Below are 23,085 nucleotides of genomic sequence, written 5' to 3'. Positions count from 1 at the left end.
GCTATTAAAGTTTTTGTTGAAAAATCTGCTGTTATTCAGATTGCTTTCCCTTTATAAAGTTGACTTGGTGCTGCTTCTCTTTTGTAGCTTTCAATATTCTTTCCTTGTTCTCTATATTAATGTTTTAACTATAATGTGTTTTGGAGAGGTTTTTTTCTGGTCTTGTCTGTTTGAAGTCCTAATACCCTCCTCTATTTGGATGACCATCTCATTCTCAAGGCTTGAAAAGTTTTCTGTTACTACTCAGTTGAATATGTTTTCTATGGCTTTAGCTTATACCTCTTCTTCTATGCCCATGATTTGTAGATTTGGTCTTTTAATGGTTTTTCCAAAGGTTTGGCATGTTCCATTCAGACTTCTATGGGTTTTTTAGTCTTCATCTGATTGTTCTATTACATGTGCCCAGTATTCTGTCTTCAAGCCCTGATATTTTGTTTTCAATTTGTTCCAGGCTACTTTAGAGATTTTCATCTGTATTTTAAAAATTTGACTTATTGAGCTTTTTATTTCCAGATATTCATTTTGATTGTTTTTAGAATTTCTATATCTTTATTGAATTCCTCTTTCATTTCCTTAATTGTCTTCATTTCAGTCAGCTCTTTGAGTTTTCTTAGAATTCATTCAAATGTTTGTTCATGTCCTTTTTAGTATCATTGGTCAGTCTTATAATCATTTTCTTTTTAATTTTTTGAGGTTTCGTCTACTTCATTATCATTAGTGTTTGTTACTGTGGAGTTGTTGAGTTTTGGAGGAGTCATGTAACTTATTTTTCTTATTTCTTGTGTTTCTATATTGGATTTGGATTTGCACATCCAAAGCCAAGTTATTTGTTGAAAGTTTCAATCACTAGCAGACTTTCATTTGAAATATTCCAAAAGTTCAAACAGGAAAGTGTAGTGGCAAAGTTTAGGATCTATTGCTCACCACTTGATTGGGTATATGGCTCAATAGCCAAGCATTTGCCCACATTCTCAGGGCACCAGGCTTGATCTCCAGCACTTTTTTTTTTTGAGGAAAGCTTGCTGGGGTCTCTTGTAGAATGGTCTTTTGTCCACTTCTGGGCTGCTTTCATTATAGAACTTCCCTTCTTTGAGTATAGGAGTCACTGCTGGCATCTGGGAACTTTATAACTTGTGGGCTGGATAGGTTCTGACTTGCTCCATAAGTCCTCTACTTTTTTTTGTTTTCCAAGAGAAGAAAGTATACAAGCCTACTGAATACTGAATGGAGACCACTGAATGGAGAATGGTGAGTTCTTCCATGAAGAAAAGACTTAGGCCCTCTGCCTGCTGTCTCAGTGCTTTCAGACTCCTCTAGCAGTTTAACTCCTTGTGAAGGAGGGCAGCAGTAGAAATTATGTGATTGGAGGGAGGTTGGACTTGGAACCCTCAGTCCTAGCAAACTCATGCCAGAGCATGATGCCAAGATTCACATATCAGAGGTGTGTCTCAATGCTCTCAGGCCCTGCCTAGCATTTCATCTCTCTGTGGGGAGGAGGAGACTGTGGAAGTCATGTGATTCGGAAGGTCTGCACTCATGGTTTTCAAACACACACCAGGATGAAGTTCCCAGAGGCAAGTCAAAGTGTTTTCATACCTGACCCAGAAATTCACCTCTCTGATAGGGGTAGGAGGCTTCAGAAATCACGTAATGTGGAAGCCCTGGGCCCGGGGCCCTCAGACCCACCTGGCAACAGACACACCTGGTTGTAGTTCCTGAAGGTGAGTCACAGTTCTTCTAGGATCAGCAGTTTGCCTCCCTATGGGGAGGGTCAGAGAAGAGGCTATGGAAATCATGATTTCCATATGGATTTCATGATTCATGTGATTCAGAGGGACTGGGCTTGGGGTTCTCAGTCCTACCTGGCAGCTAATCCTTGTTGCCAGGAGGCAGGACCAGCCACAGGTTTGGTGTCTGCCACAACCTTCAGGAGATGGGACTCACCCTTCACTTGGGAGGATGGGGCATCTGACCACTGTGACCTTCATTTCCAGAGTTCCTTGCTGCTTGAACTTCTCTGTAGGTCCACATCAGACTCTCTCCTTCCGCATGAACACCTCTCATGGCCGTCTCCTAACCATGTTCCCTAAACCATGATTGTTTCTTGTTTTCAAGCTCCCAGAATATTTCTTCTTTTTTTTTTTTTCTGGCACTGGGGCTTGAACTCAGGATCTCACACTTTCTAAGCAGGCACTCAACCACTTGAACTACTCCATCAGCCATAAGCTCACAGAATATCTCAATCTCAATAGGTCCCCCTCTCAAGATGGCACCTTGCTATAGCCTTCTGATACAAGGGGAGTGAAAGATTGTCTTTCTTCACTGAGGCTAGCCTTTCATATTGGGGCAGGCAGTATCTCACCAAATCCCCCCACTGGGTTTAAGGCTTGTGGGAGATGTGAGCTTATCCTGCACTAGAATTCCAAGTCTGTCACCAGGACCATCTAGTCTACCTCCTGATTGCATCTTCAGCATCCCTTCTCCTTCCTGGGGAGCTGGGACTTGGAACTATTTTCTGCTTTTCTTTGTTGCCTCTGTTTTACCATGCTTTTCTGCCATCCTGCCACTTCATTTATAATTCCCAATGCTCTTTCTCTCCTCAGAGTACAGTCTCTCCTTTGTCACTTTACTGTTCTTAATCACAGAGTAAAGATGGAAGACACTTCTAATCCACTATCTTGCTTTCTTTACCTGGCATGTCTTGTCTCATATGCATCTCCTCCCTCCTTGACCCAGGTCCAAGAGTTCAAATGTTCACTTCTAAAGAACTCACCACAAAGCATGAAAACACCAAGGGAAGCCAGGGTCACAGCATAGAGCCACACTGTGGAAAGACAGCAGCTTCTGAGGCCTGGAGATCTCTGTGCTCCCCTGAAGGACATCGCATGTCCTACCCCTGAGCATGAGGCCAGTGCTAACACCCTGGTACCCTCAACCTGACTGTCTAATCATGAGATGAATAAAAGCCCTCTGTCTTCCACAGAGCTCCAGGGTAGTTGATGGGAACTGAAAGCCAGGCCCAATCTGAATTCAAGCTCTTATATCCAAATAGTCCAGACTCAACTCAGATTGCAGACGGCCACAAACTGGCCCTAAAACTTCTTACATAAAAATTTCTCTCTGCAGGACTCTAACTTCAGTGCAATGTGAGCTGCCCAAAGGTAAGCATAGGAGACAGACATCTTCAACAGAGCAAAGCTGTGACCTGGGTCTTCAGGAAAAGCTGGAAAATTTTAGAGCATCTCACAGTCCCAAAGTTACTCAGCTGGAATTAGGAAAACTCCCTCAGCTTCCCTGGCTGGTATTTCTGAGACTTGTAAGTTGTCAAGTTTGAATGCAGTCTTACATTTCATCCAGCCCACTTCTGATGCCTACATTAACTTTGCAATATTATTGCTAAGTGGCCTGGTCTATGTCAAGGAACTCACTACCTTTCAGAGCAGGGATGCTTGAGCAGAACACTTATAGTAAGTCAACTCTGTCTCTTCACAGTCCTTGGCTATAATTATCCATTCATCCATTTATCCAGTTCTTCAAATATTTACCAAAATGCTCAGCACTTCTCTCCATAGGAAAGTATAAAACCTGGGGGGAAACTCTGTACCTCTCACCTTTCCACACATTACAGAGAAAAATGGCAACATATATGGTATTAGTTTTCTAATTTATCTACTTGCTATGCCTTCTATTCTGTCCAAGTTCTACAATATCTCATCATCAGCCCCCTTGGAGGAGAAAAGCACAGTTGGTTTTTCTGTCATAGTGCTATAAATTTACACTGGTAAATTTATATGTGAAAGCTAATGAAGTTTGTCACTTAATGTTTTGCTTTGGTTTGAGGTAACTGGACAAAACCAATACTATTTGAGGCAATAAAAACCCCTTTCTGCATAAGAGTAAATTTCAAATTTTATAGTTTGGAAGTAATTAGCTTTGTTATGTTTTTACAATGATGAAAAAGCAGAAGTCATTTTGAAGTATGACATGTACTTGCATGATGAAGTGATAGACTCTTTAGGAAATGAGCCTTCTGCAACTGCAGAGGCCATGGATTTTCCAGCTTTCTTCAGGTGGCTTGGTGCTCTCCATAGGGCCATAAAAACAGCCTTGAGCAATTACAGGTAAAAGTGGCTGTAAATATCGCACATATCTTGCTTTTCTTTCTTTCCTGCAGGAACTTTGACCTTTCTTTTATGCCACCTTCTATTGGTCCCCAGTGGGACTGACCTCATTCTTCACTGGAAACCTGCTACAGCACACCTGCACTCATCTCCCCAAAATGGGTGCATTCAAATCCTTGTCTCAGGGACATGATACTGGACCTCTGTGACTCTGTTGTTAGTTTCATACCCAGTGAGGATGGTTATGTCTTCTTGGTGAATTGACCCTTTGGTATTCTATAATGGCACTCTTTTTTCTTGTAATATTATTCATTGAAGATCAATATAGCCACCTACTTTGCTTTTGAGTTTTGTGTGGTCTGTCTTTTCCCTCCTGCTTTTACTCTATCTGTGTCTTTTCATTATAGTGTATTTCTACCCATAGTTTGCTTTGGAAGGAGACTGGCCACTCTGTCCCCAAGAAAGTGTGCAAAGTTTGCACCTACAATTATGACTGAAGTCTGGGGCAAGGGTGAAGGGAGGTAGGGTAAGGACAGGCCTTTCAAACAGGTTCAACCTGGCTTGAGAGAGGAAGGAAAAGTCACTGACTTGAGGTGTTATTTGGTTGGGAGTGGGGCCCTGGGAAGTTTTAGGAGGTAGGATTTTCTACTGGCACCACAGGAGGAAATTTTCTTACCAGCTTTTCCAGATAAAAGGAAAGGGGTGAAGCCTAAAGCTATCAGTAGTCAAAGAAACTCCTTATACAGCACCTAGTTAGGTCTTGCTTTTGAAAATACAACCTTACAGTTCATATCTGATTTACAGTACCATAAAAATAAATACAAAGTAAATACAAAAATCCAATCTGAGAATGTCTTTCAGTTTATGGAGTTAATCATTTCTATGTAGTAGAATTATTAGTATGGTTGGGTCTGTGCAACAGGTTAGTAAACGTAGCTACTCTCATCTTGTGTACAATGACATCTTCCACTTGGAGGGGAAGTGAGCCAGTGTTCACGTCCCACCTCTCCTGCAACTTGCTTTGTCTTCCCTTAATTTTTAGGTGCTATTCACCAAGCCACTCCCTGCAAAGCCATTTTCCTATGATGGTGCTTCCCTTCTTTTTCATCTTTTTGTTTCTGAGGAGGATGGATTCACATCCAGCCCAAGACACAGAGACTGATTAGTCTCTAAAAGTATATTTATTTAACAAATTGAGGCCACAGGTACAAATATTTTCCTTCCCTGGGCTCTAACCATCCCCATCATACAATTATCTAGCCTCTACATTGAGAAGCCTTTTTGGTATTACAAATAACTTCTGTAGAATCTACTTGTGTTGGCTGCTTCAGTCTCCCCAGGCTGGCAGCACTTTCTGTTCAGAGCTCAATATGTTCTTCCTGGGGTGGCTTCTTTGCTGCCTCCATGGCCTTGAGCTTGATCCAGAAAGCCACTTCCTTGTCTTTCAGCCTCTGGGCTGCCTGGGTGTTGGCACCAATCTCCAGGTACCCTTCATTCTGGTCATATTCTGGCCAATGGGGCAAACCCTCCCCATTGGGGTTCCTGGTAATAGAATTGAATACATATTTCACAAAGCTGCCCTGTGGTTCCCACCGATCTCTGTGATTTTCAGAGATCCCTTGACTTATCTCTGCCCAGGATCCTATGTACCTCCACAGGGATATGTAGATTTTCTGGGGACAGCTTGTCCATTTGTAGAGAGATCTCATTGTTACAGTTCTATGGTCACACTCAGGGTCAGGAGTTTGATTGCTCCAACTCTAGAAGCTACCCCTTCTCAATGGGTATGCCATTACCCCCACCCATCATCCCAGCTCCATCTTTACCACCAGCCTCACCCAGTCCGAGCAAAGTTGGCCCAGAATTTCATCACCATTTTGCTGAGGTTCTTCTCCTCTTCGGAGGCACCATCTATGGGACGGAAGGAGAAATGCTTAGCTGGTCATGGTGTGGCTTGTGTACTAGCAGCATCGGCATCACTTTGGAGCTTTTTAGAAACTTAGAGACTCCACAAATACTGGGTTAAAATCTGCATAGTAAGATGATCCTGGTTTTCTGTAGCACACTTTCAGGCTAAGAATGACTGATACCAGAATTAGTAGTAGGCACAGTCAATCCATGAGCTTGGTGCCTTTTTCTTCCATGCCCACCTGCATTCCCCTTATCACTCAGGGTCACATGCTATAGCCCAGAGTAACCACTACTTTAGAGGATTGCTGGTTTCTGATTTTTCTCTTTTTTTCAATCTCATACACACGCCACCATCATCATAGTCTGAAAAGTAGCAAAGGTTCCTATAGAGTCATCCAACTGGGAGGCCCACAGAGGGACTGGTGTGTCATGAACAGACAAGAGGTAGGTTGAAAATCATACGCAACTCCTGAGAGCTAAGTATTGAAGGTATTTATGAAGGTTTCTCTTTAAATATCATATTATTAAATACATTATAGCTAAAAATATGTGTGCTTAAGGTCTGTAGTCAGGGGATACATATGACACTGAATTCAAGGTTAGCAAAATTCTAATTTTCCCCTCATTCACATTCTGATAGGATCTTAAGAATGGGAAATCAAGCGTTATTGCCCTGGAGCAAATCCTGCAGGTGACCCATCACTGGTCTACTGATTTCATAAGTCAGGTTTCTGAGAGTGACTATGGCTCGGTGCACAGGAATGCATATCCTTCTTCATGCATGTTAGAGCAGGAGATAGGGTGGGGACTGCCTATTGTAGATCAGCCCTATTATAGGGAATCAGAAAACAGAGATCAGGAGAAGGAGAAAATTGAACAAGGCCATCAAACCAAGACTGGATTCCAGGACTCTTAACTCTAAGCTTATAGCCAGCAAAGAGAAATTACCTTTCAAAAATGGAGCCCCAAACACAGAGAAGACCTCATCCCCATGATCTCCTATCACCATCTTGGGTCTCAGGTCTGATGAGAAGCTTGGATGATACTGAAACTCATACATGTAGGTGGGGGCTCCAGCATCTGAGAAGACATGGATTCATGCACAGTTCATGTTACTAGACACACACCTGGATAGTATCAAGGTTTCTAGTCCTGCAGAAAACCCCTAGTTACCTGCACAGTATAGAAACAGTTTCAGGAAAACCCAGTGATTTGCTTAGGGCTGCATAGTTAGTGGAATGGGTTGAAACCAATGTTTGTTGAATGAAGAATGAATGGATGTAACATATGCATTGGATGTTTCATTTATAACACACAAGTTCTCATTTAGATAACCTAATAGTAATCTGCCATTCAGCCTGGTTTTGAACATGTGTGGTGCTTCTCAATTTATAGAAGAGAGAAGCAATTCCAAATTGTTTATCTGAAAAATGTCTGTATTTCAATACATATGTACACAGAGATGGGGCAATCTGTCTCTTTTTTTTCAGGAAACTATAGAATTCAGTGTTCACATTCAGTCATCTCACATAACCTGTTTTCTGCTTGATCCAGAGAGTGTTAAGGCCTTAAGGTGATAAGGTGATAGCAAAAGAGTTGGGGTGAACTTGTCTCCTTCTTGTCCTCTTTCCTCCTCTGTTCTGACTTTCTGTCATCACCAAAGCCCTCCTATCCAAGCCACTAGATGCTACTTTTCCAACAGATTGGATTATCAGAGCCACTAATCTGTCCTTATGGACTGACCCAGGACCTCATAGCTTGGGGATCTCAGCACTTTTGAAGAGCATATTGATCCAATAGAAGTCACTCTAAGAGAGGTGGGGTCAGGACCCAAATCACCCTGGAGGAGAAATTCCCCATGTGGATAAAGTTAGAAACTTGAAACACTCAGAAAAAAAGAAAAAAGCAAAAACAACAATCATAACCTCACCACTCAGACAAAGATTCTTCTATATTTTAACAATACACCTCTTATGTTTATGAAATTGGGATAATATCATGTTATTTTTAATACATTATTATCTTTATTTCACACCCTTAGATATCCATGCACAAAAGTTTTAACAGTACATGTCATCCTAGCATGAAGATGAGGAATAATTTACTGAATTATCTCTCACAGCCCCTGTAAATGAACCCTTTGGAGCAAATCCTTGTGTGACTCTGCTATCTTCTTACTAAGCAGATACTTGAGGGTCCAGAAAAACTTGTAGAAAGGAATGTTTAACCAAGCCTCTGCCACTCAGTCATTTTGGAAAGAAGCTCAGACCCCAGCAGTAGAGCAAAGAACTTCTGTGAATGGGAGAATTTATTTTATGTAGCTTGTTACACAATTTTTTTTTACCTAAAATCACAAAGATTTATAAGATTCCTGTAATAATAATACAAGCCTTGAAAGGAAAGTAGGGCATAGATTTCAGTAATAAAGTAGCAATAAGAATAAAAGTAGAGACATTGGGACACCATCAACAGACTAAACATTTACATACAGGAGTTGCAGAAAGAGAAGAAAGGGGCAAGAAAGCATGTATTAAGAAATTAGGACTGAGGAATTCCAAGATGGCGGCTAGAGGTAGGAAGCAGAAAGCGACCCTCCTATAGTGAAATCTTGGAGAGACACTGGAGACACACTTTGCAGGCATAATCACTGAGAAAAGGCATAACTTTGACCCCTCCACATCTCCAGCCGGTGCGGAGAATCTCCACTTCACGTTAAATGGAGAAACGAGGAGAGCCCCCGGGGCCGCCAGTGGCCGGCGCCCATACGGCTTGGGAAGACGTGGACCAGGTGAGCTTCATGGTACTGTGGTAGCCCCACAGACAAGCCTGGGCCAGAGCAGCATAGCCCCCTGGACAGACTGATCTCCACCCAGGAAAACAAAAAGAGAAACTGAGTAATAAGCAATAAGAACAGTTAAGACACGCTGGAAAGAGGGTGGGGCGCCCTGAGCGCTGAAGATTGGGGGAAGGGAATCCTTCCCGGGACTGTAAATAAACAAGCCAGGCGGGCCGGAGAGGCTCTGGCGGGAGCGGGGCGCGCACCCAGCAACCAGGAGCGGGGACGCTTGTGAGAGGAGGGAAGACCCACTTCCCACGTGAACTGTAAACAAACATGGTGGCTGGCAGGAGCAGCAGCACCGCCCAGTAAGCAGGAGCAGGAAAGCTTCTGAAAGTGGCAGTGGGAGGAAAACTTCAGAGGAGAGGGGGGGAAGACCCACCTCCCACATGAACTGTAAATAAACACGCAGGCCTGACAACGCCGGTGCAATGTCACTTTTCCCAGTGCTTGGAAAGGGGAAAGCCTGTAGCAGAGGCTCCCGCACAGGAGAACTCTGAGCAAACAAAGCCTGTGGGACCAGGTGAGCGCTAGCTCACCCCAGAGATCTGCATAAATAACGCCGCCAGCTACAGGCTGAGAGCAGCAGGCAGGCAAGCCACAGTTGCAGATACCACTCTCAGAACTGTCTCCAGACGCTTTTTTTTCTTTTTCTCCCTACCTTTGATGAGAGAACAACCAAATTACACCTGCAAGCCAAAAAACGTACTGAAACTGTATTGCATTTGACTGGGGACACTTGGTGGGGCTTTTTTTTTTTTTTCCATGTGTGTGTGTGTGTGTGTGTGTGTGTGTGTGTGTGAGTGTGTAGTTTTGTTCTACTTTATGCATCCCCTTTGATGACACAACTACAGAACAACACAACTGAGGCACCAACTCCAGGACTGGAGATTGAGACGGACACCCAAATTATTAAGACTGAAACTGCATTGCATATAAACTTGGAAGTTTTCTGGTTTTTTTTTTTTACTTTTCTATTTTCCATTTTATTTTAATTCATTTTTATATATAGATATTACTTTCATTTACTTATTTTTTATTTTTTTATCTTTGATTTTTCAATCCTCTCTCTGTCTCTCTAATGTCTGTTCAGCTTACTGTCGATTAGTACACTAACACTCCGTGTTTATACCTTTGAAACTCTCTTGTCTGATACCTTGTTCTGCTTTCTCCCTCTTGTCTGTATATTTGTTTTCCCCTTTTCTTTAACTTCTTGCTTTCCATCTCAGCTCACTCTTACATTCTAAATATTACCATTGTTATTATTACAAGCTAGAAAATACTTAATTACACACAGTACAGGGACAGTAACAACACCAAGGACAATGACGGGAAGACAGAAAAAAAAGGGAAACCAGTTTCCCCACAGCAAAAAATTAGTACAGGAACCAGAGGGGAATGAAGAGAACAGAAACTCAGATCCAGACTCCAACAAAATGAAGATAAACTATGCCAAAGGACCCAATGAAGCCCACAAGAATAATTTAAAAGAAGAAACACTACAAGTACTCAATGAGAATTTTATAGAGATGATACTGGATAGGGTCAACCAAAATGTACAGGAGACACTCAAGAAATTCCAAGACAATAAAAATAGAGAATTTGAAAAAGCAAAAGAAGAAATAAAGGAAACCATAGAAGCACTGTATAAACACCAAAGTGAAAGAGAGAGCACAATGAATAAATGGATAAATGAACTCAGGACAAAAATAGACAACAATAAAGAAGAAAACTGCCAGGATATGGAAAACCTCAGAAAAAAGAACGAAACAGAACTGCAAAACAAAACAGAAGGCCAATCCAGCAGAATAGAACAAACAGAAGACAGAATCTCAGAACTTGAAGATGAAATGGTAATTAAAGGAAAAACCGAAGAACTATTAATTAAACAACTCAAGACCTGTGAAAAGAAAATGCAAGAACTCACTGACTCCATCAAAAGACCAAACTTGAGAATCATGGGCATCGAAGAAGGAGAAGAGGTGCAAGCGAAGGGAATGCGTAATATATTCAACAAAATAATAACGGAAAATTTCCCAAATCTAGAGAAAGATATTCCCATACAAATGCAAGAGGCCTCCAGGACACCAAACAGACCAGATCAAAATACAACTACTCCACGACATATCATCATTAAAACAACAAGTTCAGAAACTAAGGAAAGAATATTGAAGGCTGTAAGAGAGAAAAAACAAGTAACATACAAAGGTAAACCCATCAAAATCACAGCAGACTTCTCAACAGAAACATTAAAAGCAAGAAGAGTGTGGGGTGAGATCTTCCGGGCACTGAATGAAAATAACTTCAACCCCAGGATACTCTACCCAGCAAAGCTATCATTCAAAATAGATGGAGCAATAAAAGTCTTCCATGATAAGCAGAAACTAAAACAATATGTGACCACAAAGCCACCATTACAAAAGATTCTACAAGGGATCCTAAACACAGAAAGTGACACCCAACTTAACCATGAAAAGGCAGGCAGCACCAAACCACAGGATAAGAAAAAGCAAGACAGTAGAGAGTAACATCAAGTTAGGTACACACAATCAAACCTTCAAACAACTAAGACAACTAAATGGCAGGAATCACCACATACCTATCAGTACTAACGCTTAATGTTAATGGACTTAATTCACCCATCAAAAGACACCGTTTGACAAAATGGATTAAAAAAGAAGATCCAACAATTTGTTGCTTACAGGAGACTCATCTCACCAACAGAAATAAGCATATGCTTAGGATGAAAGGCTGGAAGAAGATTTACCAAGCCAATGGCCCCCAAAAACAAGCAGGAGTAGCAATACTTATCTCTGACAAAGTAGACTTCAAACCTACATTGATCAAACGAGATAAAGAAGGACATTCCATACTAATAAAAGGGGAAATAGACCAAAAGGAAATAATAATCATCAATCTGTATGCACCCAATGTCAACGCACCCAATTTCATCAAACATACCCTGAAAGACCTAAAAGCATATATAAATGCCAACACAGTGGTTTTGGGAGACTTTAACACTCCATTATCATCAATAGATAGGTCATCCAAACAAAAACTCAATAAAGAAATCCAAGATCTAAAATATGCAATAGATCAAGTGGACCTAGTAGATGGCTACAGAACATTTCATCCAACCTCTACACAATATACATTCTTCTCAGCAGCCCATGGAACCTTCTCCAAAATAGATCATATCCTAGGGCACAAAGCAAGTCTCAGCAAATATAAGAAAATAGAAATAATACCGTGCATACTATCTGACCACAATGCAGTAAAAGTAGAACTCAACAACAAAAATAAAGACAAAAAACATGCAAACAGCTGGAAACTAAATAACTCATTACTTAATGAAGAATGGATCATCAATGCAATAAAAGAGGAAATTAAAAAGCTCCTGGAAGTCAATGAAAATGAAAACACAACCTACCAGAACCTATGGGACACAGCTAAGGCAGTCTTGAGAGGAAAGTTTATAGCCATGAGTGCAAAAGATTGAAAGATCCCAAATCAATGACCTAATGATACATCTCAAACTCCTAGAAAAACAAGAACAAGCAAATCCCAAAACAAATAGAAGGAGAGAAATAATAAAAATAAGAGCTGAAATCAACGAAATAGAAACCAAAAAAACCATACAAAGAATTAATAAAACAAAAAGTTGGTTCTTTGAAAAAATAAACAAGATTGATAGACCCCTGGCAAACCTGACTAAAATGAGGAGAGAAAAAACCCAAATTAGTAGAATCAGGAATGCAAAAGGGGAGATAACAACAAACATCATGGAAGTCCAGGAAATCATCAGAGACTACTTTGAGAACCTATATTCAAATAAATTTGAAAATCTTAAAGAAATGGACAGATTTCTAGATACATATGATCATCCAAAACTGAACCAAGAGGAAATTAATCACCTGAATAGACCTATAACACAAAATGAAATTGAAGCAGCAATGAAGAGTCTCCCAAAAAAGAAAAGTCCAGGACCTGATGGATTCTCTGCTGAATTCTATCAGACCTTTAAAGAAGAACTGATACCAACCCTCCTTAAACTGTTCCATGAAATAGAAAGGGAAGGAAAACTGCCAAACACATTTTATGAAGCCAGTATTACACTTATCCCAAAACCAGGCAAAGACACCTCCAAAAAGAAGAACTATAGGCCAATCTCCTTAATGAACATTGATGCAAAAATCCTCAACAAAATAATGGCAAACCGAATTCAGCAACACATCAAAAAGATTATTCACCACGACCAAGTAGGCTTCATCCCAGGGATGCAGGGGTGGTTCAACATACGAAAATCAATAAACGTAATAAACCACATTAACAGAAGCAAAGACAAAAACCACTTGATCATCACAATAGATGCAGAAAAAGCCTTTGATAAGATCCATCAACATTTCATGATAAAAGCTCTAAGAAAACTAGGAATAGAAGGAAAGTTCCTCAACATTATTAAAGCTATATATGACAAACCTACAGCCAACATTATACTTAACGGAGAAAAATTAAAACCATTCCCTCTAAAATCAGGAACCAGACAAGGATGCCCACTATCTCCACTCCTATTCAACATAGTACTGGAATTCCTAGCCAGAGCAATTAGGCAAGAAGAAGGAATAAAAGGAATACAAATAGGTAAGGAAACTGTCAAAATATCCCTATTTGCAGATGACATGATCCTATACCTTAAAGACCCAAAAAACTCTACTCAGAAGCTTCTAGACATCATCAATAGCTATAGCAAGGTAGCAGGATATAAAATCAACATAGAAAAATCATTAGCATTTTTATACACTAACAATGAGCATACTGAAAAAGAATGTATGAAAACAATTCCATTTACAATAGCCTCAAAAAAAATCAAATACCTAGGTGTAAACCTAACAAAAGATGCGAAAGACCTCTACAAGGAAAACTATACACTTCTGAAGAAAGAGATTGAGGAAGACTATAGAAAGTGGAGAGATCTCCCATGCTCATGGATTGGTAGAATCAACATAGTAAAAATGTCGATACTCCCCAAAGTAATCTACATGTTTAATGCAATTCCCATCAAAATTCCAATGACATTCATTAAAGAGATTGAAAAATCTACTGTTAAATTTATACGGAAACACAAGAGGCCACGAATAGCCAAGGCAATACTCAGTCAAAAGAACAATGCAGGAGGTATCACAATACCTGACTTCAAAGTATATTACAAAGCAATAACAATAAAAACAGCATGGTACTGGCACAAAAACAGACATGAAGACTAGTGGAACAGAATAGAGGATCCAGATATGAAGCCACACAACTATAAGCAACTTATCTTTGACAAAGGAGCTAAAAATATACGATGGAGAAAAAGCAGCCTCTTCAACAAAAACTGCTGGGAAAACTGGTTAGCAGTCTGCAAAAAACTGAAACTAGATCCATGTATATCACCCTATACCAAGATTAACTCAAAATGGATCAAGGATCTTAATATCAGACCACAAACTCTTAAGTTGATACAAGAAAGAGTAGGAAATACTCTGGAGTTAGTAGGTATAGGTAAGAACTTTCTCAATGAAACCCCAGCAGCACAGCAACTAAGAGACAGCATAGATAAATGGGACCTCATAAAACTAAAAAGCTTCTGTTCATCAAAAGAAATGGTCTCTAAACTGAAGAGACCACCCACAGAGTGGGAGAAAATATTTGCCAATTATACATCAGACAAAGGACTGATAACCAGAATATACAGGGAACTTAAAAAACTAAATTCTCCCAAAACTAAAGAACCAATAAAGAAATGGGCATGTGAACTACACAGAACTTTCTCAAAAGAAAAAATTCAAATGGCCAGAAAACACATGAAAAAATGCTCACCATCTCTAGCAATAAAGGAAATGCAAATTAAAACCACGCTAAGATTCCACCTCACCCCTGTTAGAATAGCCATCATCAGCAACATCACCAACAACAGGTGTTGGCGAGGATGCGGGGAAAAAGGAACCCTCTTACACTGTTGGTGGGAATGTAGACTAGTACAACCAGTCTGGAAAAAAATTTGGAGGCTACTTAAAAAGCTGGACATCGATCTACCATTTGATCCAGCAATACCACTCTTGGGGATATACCCAAAAGACTGTTACTCCAGAGGCACCTGCACATCCATGTTTATTGCATCACTATTCACAATAGCCAAGTTATGGAAACAGCCAAGATGCCCCAGCACTGACGAATGGATTAAAAAAATGTGGTATCTATACACAATGGAATTTTATGCAGCCATGAAGAAGAACGAAATGTTATCATTCGCTGGTAAATGGATGGAATTGGAGAACATCATTCTGAGTGAGGTTAGCCTGGCCCAAAAGACCAAAAATCGTATGTTCTCCCTTATATGTGGACATTAGATCAAAGGCAAACACAACAAGGGGATTGGACTATGAGCACATGATAAAAGCGAGAGCACACAAGGGAGGGGTGAGGATAGGTAAGACACCTAAAAAACTAGCTAGCATTTGTTGCCCTTAACGCAGAGAAACTAAAGCAGATACCTTAAAGCAACTGAGGCCAATAGGAAAAGGGGAACAGGTACTAGAGAAAAGGTTAGATCAAAAAGAATTAACCTAGAAGGTGACACCCACGCACAGGAAATCAATGTGAGTCAATGCCCTGTATAGCTATCCTTATCTCAACCAGCAAAAACCCTTGTTCCTTCCTATTATTGCTTATACTCTCTCTACAACAAAATTAGAAATAAGGGCAAAATAGTTTCTGCTGGGTATTGAGGGGGGGAGAGGGAGGGGGAGGAGTGGGTGGTAAGGGAGGGGGTGGGGGCAGGGGAGAGAAATGAACCAAGCCTTGTATGCACATATGAATAATAAAAGAAAAATGAAAAAAAAAAAGAAATTAGGACTAAAATTATCCCTAATCTGGAATAAGTACAGGAAGTTTGGAGGACTTCAGTCAATTTCAATCAAGACAAAAAATATTCAAACTACCAAAAATCAGAAGAAAGAAACATTCTAGGAGAACTAAGCAATAAAAACTACCTCATGTACAAATGTGTGCCAGAACTACATTAGCAGATTCCTTACAAGAATTCATACAGGGCAGCAGAGAAAGAAAGGAAAACAACTGCCAATAAAGACACTATACTCAGGAAAGCTGTCTTTCAGAAGTGAGGAAGAAATAAAAACATTCCCACACAATCAAAAGCTTGTGGAATTCATTCCTTATAGACCCACCTTAATTATTAAAGTAGTTGTTCAGCTGAAACAAAATGACACTAATGAATAACAATGAACACATGAAAGCACAAAAGCCAATTATTAAATAAAGCAGTTATATTCAGAATTGTCCAGCCCTGTAATGATAATGTGTCAGTAATCTTATTCCCAGTACCTGTACTAAAAGACAAAAACAATACTAACAACTATAGCTAAAACAAATCATCAACTACATCCAAAATAAATTGTCATTATAAAATGATGCAAAGTGTGACATCAATACAAAGTATCTGTGTGTGAGGAAGTATAAGAGTTGTTATGTGTGATCAAAATTAAGTTGTTTTCCACTTAAAATAGGAATAGAAATATATAGTATACACTAAGGGAAAGCAATTGTGAGAAGAGGCAGTTATAGTTATATTGGAGAAAACACGTAAAGTGAAAAACCACACAAAGGGACAAATAAAAACATTATTGGTTGATGAAAAGCTCAATTCAGAAAAAGGCTGTAAGAACTGTAAACGTAAATGCATATACCAACGGAGCAAGGAATATATCAAATGAACATCAAAGAACCTGAAAGGAGAGACAGTTTGCAATACCAGAATAATGTAGGACTTCAAAACTCTACTTTCAACAATGGACATCAATAATAATTCAGATAGAAAATTCAGAAGGAAACATTGTACTTTTTTTATTGTTTTATTATTCATATGTGCATACAAGGCTTGGGTCATTTCTCCCTCCTGCCCCCCCCTCCCTTACCACCCACTCCACCCCCTCCCTCTCCACCCCACCCCCTCAATACCCAGCAGAAACTATTTTGCCCTTATCTCTAATTTTGTTGAAGAGAGAATATAAGCAATAATAGGAAGGAACAAGTGTTTTTGCTGGTTGAGATAAGGATAGCCAAACAGAGAGTTGACTCACATTAATTTCCTGTGCGTGTGTGTTACCTACTAGGTTAATTCTTTTTGATCTAATCTTTTCTCTAGTTGCTGGTCCCCTTTTCCTAATGGCCTCAGTTACTTTTAAGGTATATGCTTTAGTTTTTCTGCGTTAAGGACCACAAATGCTCCCTTGTGTGCTCTCGCTTTTATCATGTGCTCAAAGTCCAATTCCCTTGTTGTGTTTGCCCTTGATCTAATGTCCACATATAAAGAAGAACATACGATTTTTGGTCTTTTGGGCCAGGCTAACCTCACTCAGAATGATGTTCTCCAATTCCATCCATTTACCAGCGAATGATAACATTTTGTTCTTCTTCATGGCTGCATAAAATTCCATTGTGTATAGATACCACATTTTCTTAATCCATTCGTCAGTGCTGGGGCATCTTGGCTGTTTCCATAACTTGGCTATTGTGAATAGTGCCGCAATAAACATGGGTGTGCAGGTGCCTCTGGAGTAACCTGTATCACAGTCTTTTGGGTATAACCCCAAGAGTGGTATTGCTGGATCATATGGTAGATCAATGTTTAGCTTTTTAAGTAGCCTCCAAATTTTTTTCCAGAGTGGTTGTACTAGTTTACATTCCCACCAGCAGTGTAGGAGGGTTCCTTTTTTCCCCACATCCTCGCCAACACCTGTTGGTGGTGGTGTTGCTAATGATGGCTATTCTAACAGGGGTGAGGTGGAATCTTAGTATGGTTTTAATTTGCATTTCCTTTATTGCTAGAGATGGTGAGCATTTTTTCATGTGTTTTTTGGCCATGTAAATTTCTTCTTTTGAGAAAGTTCTGTTTAGTTCACTTGCCCATTTCTTTATTGGTTCATTAATTTTGGGACAATTTAGTTTTTTAAGTTCCCTATATATTCTGGTTGTCAGTCCTTTGTCTAATGTATAGTTTGCAAATATTTTCTCCCACTCTGTGGATGGTCTCTTCAGTTTAGAGACCATTTCTTTTGATGAACAGAAGCTTTTTAGTTTTATGAGGTCCCATTTATCTATGCTATCTCTTAGTTGCTGTGCTGCTGGGGTTTCATTGAGAAAGTTCTTACCTATACCTACTAACTCCAGAGTAGTTCCTACTCTTTCCTGTATCAACTTTAGAGTTTGTGGTCTGATATTAAGATCCTTGATCCATTTTGAGTTAATATTGATATAGGGTGATACACATGGATCTACAGAAATATATAGAATATTCTAACCAAGACCAACAGGATATATCTTCTTTTCAAGCATCCACAGAACACTGTCCAGAATAGATCTCATCTGCAGGCACAAAACAAGCCTCAGTTGATTTAATGAAACTGAAATTTTAGCCAGTATCTATTCTGACTACAATGGAATGAAACTAGAAATCAATAGCAACAATAATTTCAGAAAATTCACAAAAATCACAGAAATTAAACAACACACTCCCAAACAAACTATTAGTCAGTGAAGAAATTAAAATGGATGATTAAGAATGGAGATAAATGAAGTGGAAACACAGCATACAACCCTTAGTGAGTACAGCAAAAGTCGTTCTAAGTTAAACTTTATAACAGTAAGTACCTACATTGAAAAGAAGGAAGATCTCAGGTTATGTTTCAAGGAATTAGAAAAAAGAAGAGCAAAGTCCAAAGTTAGAAGAAGGAGGGACATATGTGGACATTAGATCAAGGGCAAACACAAGAATGGGATTGGACTTTGAGCACATGATAAAATCGAGACCACACAAGGGAGGGGTGAGGATAGGTAAGACACCTAAAAAATTAGCTAGCATTTGTTGCCCTTAACACAGAGAAACTAAAGCAGATACCTTAAAAACAACTGAGGCCAATAGGAAAAGGGGACCAGCAACTAGAGAAAAGGTTAGATCAAAAAGAATTAACCTAGAAGGTAACACACACGCACAGGAAATTAATGTGAGTCAACTCCCTGTTTGGCTATCCTTATCTCAACCAGCAAAAATACTTGTTCCTTCCTATTATTGCTTATATTTTCTCTTCAACAAAATTAGAGATAAGGGCAAAATAGTTTCTGCTGGGTATTGAGGGGGTGGGGTGGAGAGGGAGGGGGTGGAGTGGGTGGTAAGGGAGGGGGTGGGGGCAGGGGGTAGAAATGACCCAAGCCTTGTATACACATATGAATAATAAAACAATAAAAATTAAAAAAAGAAGAAGAAGGAGGGAAACCATAAAGATAACATCAGAAATGAGGTCGGGGATATAAAAAAATAAAAACATAAACAAAACCAAGAGTTATTTTTTTTTAAAAAAAGATCAACAAACCTTTAGCTAGACTAAGCAAGAAAGAGAGAAGACTCAAAGAAATGAAATTAGACATGAAAGAGGAGATACTTGCAACTGACAACCATAGACATATAAAAGGTCATCAGACTACAATTACATGGACAGGAATTAGATAACCTAGAAGAAACAGATAAATTCCCAGTCCTATACAACCTACAAAGTCTGAATCAAGAAAAAATAGGTAATCTGAATGGATGAATTTTGAGTAAGAAGGTTGAATCATTGATAAAATGTTTTCCATCAAGGAAAAGTCCAGGTTCTGATGGCTTCACTGATTAATTATACCAAAAGTTAAAAAAGAAGAGCTAAAATACTTCTGAAATTCTTCTCAATTCAGAGAAGAGGGAATAATTCTCAATTCTTTTTATGAAGGCAGCGTTATCCTGACACTAAAAGAAGGCAAGGACATTAAATGAAAAGAAAACCACTGGTCGATATCTTTCATGAACAAAAATGCAAAAATCCTCAATAAAATGCTACCAAAATAAATTTGACAGCACATTAAAGGAGTACTCCACCATCATCAAGTAAGATTTATCCCTAGCATGTAAAAATGGTTCAAAGGACAAATATCAGTGAATACAATGCATTCTATTATAAACTTAAGACATTTGAAGCATCTGACCATATCAATAGATGCAGAAAAACCATACAAAAAACAAACATTCTTTTATGATAGAAAATTGGGTAGAGTGGCACATACCTAATTCCATACTTGTGATGCTGAGGAGGGAGGATTGCAGAAGCCCAGGAATTCAAAACTAGTCTGTGCATCATAGTGAGACCTTGACCTTATTTCAAAAGTTTTTTTCACTGAATTAGTGATAAAAGGTACCTCCACACAATAAAGGCTATTTGAGAAACCCACAGCTGACATTAACTCTATGGTGAAAAATTAAAAAGCATTTCCTATAAAATCTTGATGAAGATGGAGATGCTTACATTTACCATCTCTATTTAACATAGTTTTGGAAGAACTTGTCAAAGCAATTAGACAAGAGAAAGAAATAAAAGGCATCCTCATAGGAAATGCAGATGTAAACCTGTTTACTGATGGTATAATATAGTTTATATATAATATATAGCAAACCCTACAGATTTTACCAGAACTAATACATGAATTCAGTAATGTTGCAGAATACAAAATGAACACAAAATTCAGTAGTATTTCTATGTGTTGACAATGAACTAGGGTCTCCTTCTGTCTAGGTGAGCTCACCTATCTGTACCATCACACTCCATTTGCTCAGCATTCAGTCAACATCAGAAGGTCCTGTGGTAGACTGCAGTCTGGCACTCAGTTTATTCACAAAGCCATGCACCACAATGGACAAAGCCAACTGTAGTTTTTGAAAGCAGCTACAAGTCTCTCCCCCAATATCCTATTACTACTTTTAGCCCCCCTTGGTTATGGTCAGCATTTTTTTTTTTGGCAGCGCTAGGGTTTGAACTCAGAGCTTCCTGCTTGCGAGGCAGGCACTCTTCTGCTTAGCCAGGCCTCCAGCCGTTTATGCTCTGGTTATTTTTGAGATAGGGTCTCACTGTTTGCCTAGGCCTTCCTGGACTGCAATCCTCTCATTTATACTTCTCAAAGTAACTGGGATGTGTCACTACATTCAGCTTTTTTTCACTGTTGAGATGGGATCTCATGAACTTTTTGTCTGGACTGGCCTTCAACAAAAATCAAAGTTTGCCACATAGCTAGGATGATGTGTGAGCCACAAGTGCCTGGCTTCCGACAGCACTCTTGATTCTATACATCGCTCCTACTCTTCCCCCAGCTCCTCTACTTAGCAACTTAGTTTAAAATGAGTGCTAATACTTGTCTCCTAGTACCCCTTATCACCATGATGTCAGAGAAGGAAACTGAAGCAGAAGCTGTTGGTGCTTATAATGGTTAATCTTTACTGTCATCTTGATTGGATTGAGAAACACCTAGGAGATTAGCAATGCCCACTATAGGTGTGTCTGTGAGGGTGTTTCTGGACACAATTAAATAATAAGGACTTTGACCTAGTGAATGGTTTAATCCATCAGTGGATTCAAGATTTGAATAGACTTTTGAGAGGTGGTAGAATTGCAGAATGTGGGGCTTGATTGGAGGAAGTACGTCATGTAGAGACATGTCCTTAGGAATTGTATCTTGCCCTGGTCCTGGCCTATAATTGTTCCACTCTACTTGGCCATTACGATGTTAGTTGCTCTGCCATACCTTCCATCATGATGGACTTAAACCTCTTGATACTGTGAACTAAAATAAGTCCTTCCACTCTTAAGTTATTCATGTTAGGTATACTTTCTCTGTAACAGAAGTTACTGATAGAGTTCCCTGCTCATAGCTCCTGTTTCTGGGCACGACAGCCTGATGTCTATCACTAGCTTCAACAGCTCTCTTTGCCTGAAGACTTCCTCTGCTCACTACAGACCACATTGCCCATGAGTACTTCAGGTTGAAGCACCAAGGAATTAGCAATTCCTTGTAAGAGCTTTCAGCCAATGACAAGTGGGCCTTAGAGGATGAATACCTGACTCCCCTGCCTCTCACACAGGACAACCCTTAGTTGTGTCCTTAGCTTGTTTCCCAGAGCTCCCCAGCTCCAGCTGCCCACAGTGGACACCTGCTTGGCAGTACACCATTAATTGGACTCCATGTCATTCCTGTGTCACCTCCTCCTCTCATCTGTAGAGGTGTCTATAGGGTTACCACCCAAATTTACAACTTGCATTTGGAAACTTTCCTCAAAGATTCCAATTGACAGAAACATAATAAGGCAGTGCTCTTCCCCAGGCCATATGGAATCAGCGTTGTGACCTGGACCTCAGCAGTTTTTCACATTGGCTTATGCTTAGACGTTGGTAAGTCAGAGCTGAGTTGGTAAGTCAGCGTTCCCATCCTGAATAACCCATGGGACTCACCTCTGTGGCTACGGGACACCAACACAGATGGAATACCAAACATCACATCTGCAATCAAGTCCAGAAGCAGGTATTTCTTTTTGACAAGGTCATCTTCCCCTCCTAAATACCTCTCAGTGGCTACTGGAGTCAGTTCTTTTGAGATGTTCTGAAATGGATCAAGAAAGTGACCACTTCACCTGGTAAACATTATTGTTCTCTAGCCAGCTGGGAAAAGCTTCATTGATTGTGAACCCAATGATCCCTGTGCCAATCCATCCTGGTATTAGTGGGTGAAGACTTAACTAAATGCTCTTCCTCTACTTCCTTTTAGATGATGTTAAAAGTTATTAATTTTGGAGGTTGCACATCTCAGCAATATGTTGTTGGTTTCCCTCTGACTTTGGTAGAAAAGACACCTCTGACTGAAGCCACCTAATGGGCTAAAACTGTTCTCCTATCTTTCCCTGTTCTCTAGGAAAAAGATTCCTTTTGTATCCTAATAAGTAAGTACAGAATTCACCATTTTTAGGAAAAGGAATTGAAAAGATACAAGTTGTGAGGTGTTATAGTGACTAACTTCTCCTTAGAGTAATAGAATTCAGACGTCCAGTGACTCCATATGATGGCAGCCTGAGTGTCAGAAGACCAACCAAAATTAGTGACTATCTGGTACCCACCTAGCTGGTATGCCCCCCCCACAACTCCTATGTTAGTCTTGTGCCTGCCACGACAGGCATGATGGTCTTAGATGACAAAAAGCCTTCACCTTACTTGGCTTTCTGGCTATTTTCCCAGTAACTTGTCTGTAAGTCATTGGGTTTTTCAAGTGGTAAGCACCAACTGTGGGCTCTTGACATTGGGATGGTAAAGT

At 39.8% G+C, this 23,085-nt stretch overlaps 1 protein-coding gene across 2 annotated transcripts in view; it reads right to left on the bottom strand.

Moving 5' to 3' along the window:
- Positions 1-5,283: 5,283 nt before the first annotated feature.
- LOC141417414 (carboxylesterase 1D-like) overlaps positions 5,284-23,085 on the bottom strand; it is a 38,684-nt gene continuing 20,882 nt past the window's right edge. For both annotated transcript variants that reach the window (XM_074055979.1, XM_074055980.1), the window contains exons 11-14: positions 22,233-22,380; positions 6,981-7,112; positions 5,960-6,032; positions 5,284-5,663 (exon numbers count right to left, since the gene is read on the bottom strand). In XM_074055979.1, the coding sequence (XP_073912080.1) occupies positions 5,480-5,663; positions 5,960-6,032; positions 6,981-7,112; positions 22,233-22,380 (537 nt within the window). In that variant the 3' untranslated portion in view covers positions 5,284-5,479. The remainder of the gene's footprint in view (positions 5,664-5,959; positions 6,033-6,980; positions 7,113-22,232; positions 22,381-23,085) is intronic.

Source organism: Castor canadensis, chromosome 15 (genome assembly GCF_047511655.1).
Source record: "Castor canadensis chromosome 15, mCasCan1.hap1v2, whole genome shotgun sequence".
In the NCBI taxonomy this organism is placed as follows: domain Eukaryota; kingdom Metazoa; phylum Chordata; class Mammalia; order Rodentia; family Castoridae; genus Castor; species Castor canadensis.
Note: the sequence above shows the minus strand (reverse complement) of the source record. Positions and strands in the feature narration are given on the sequence as shown.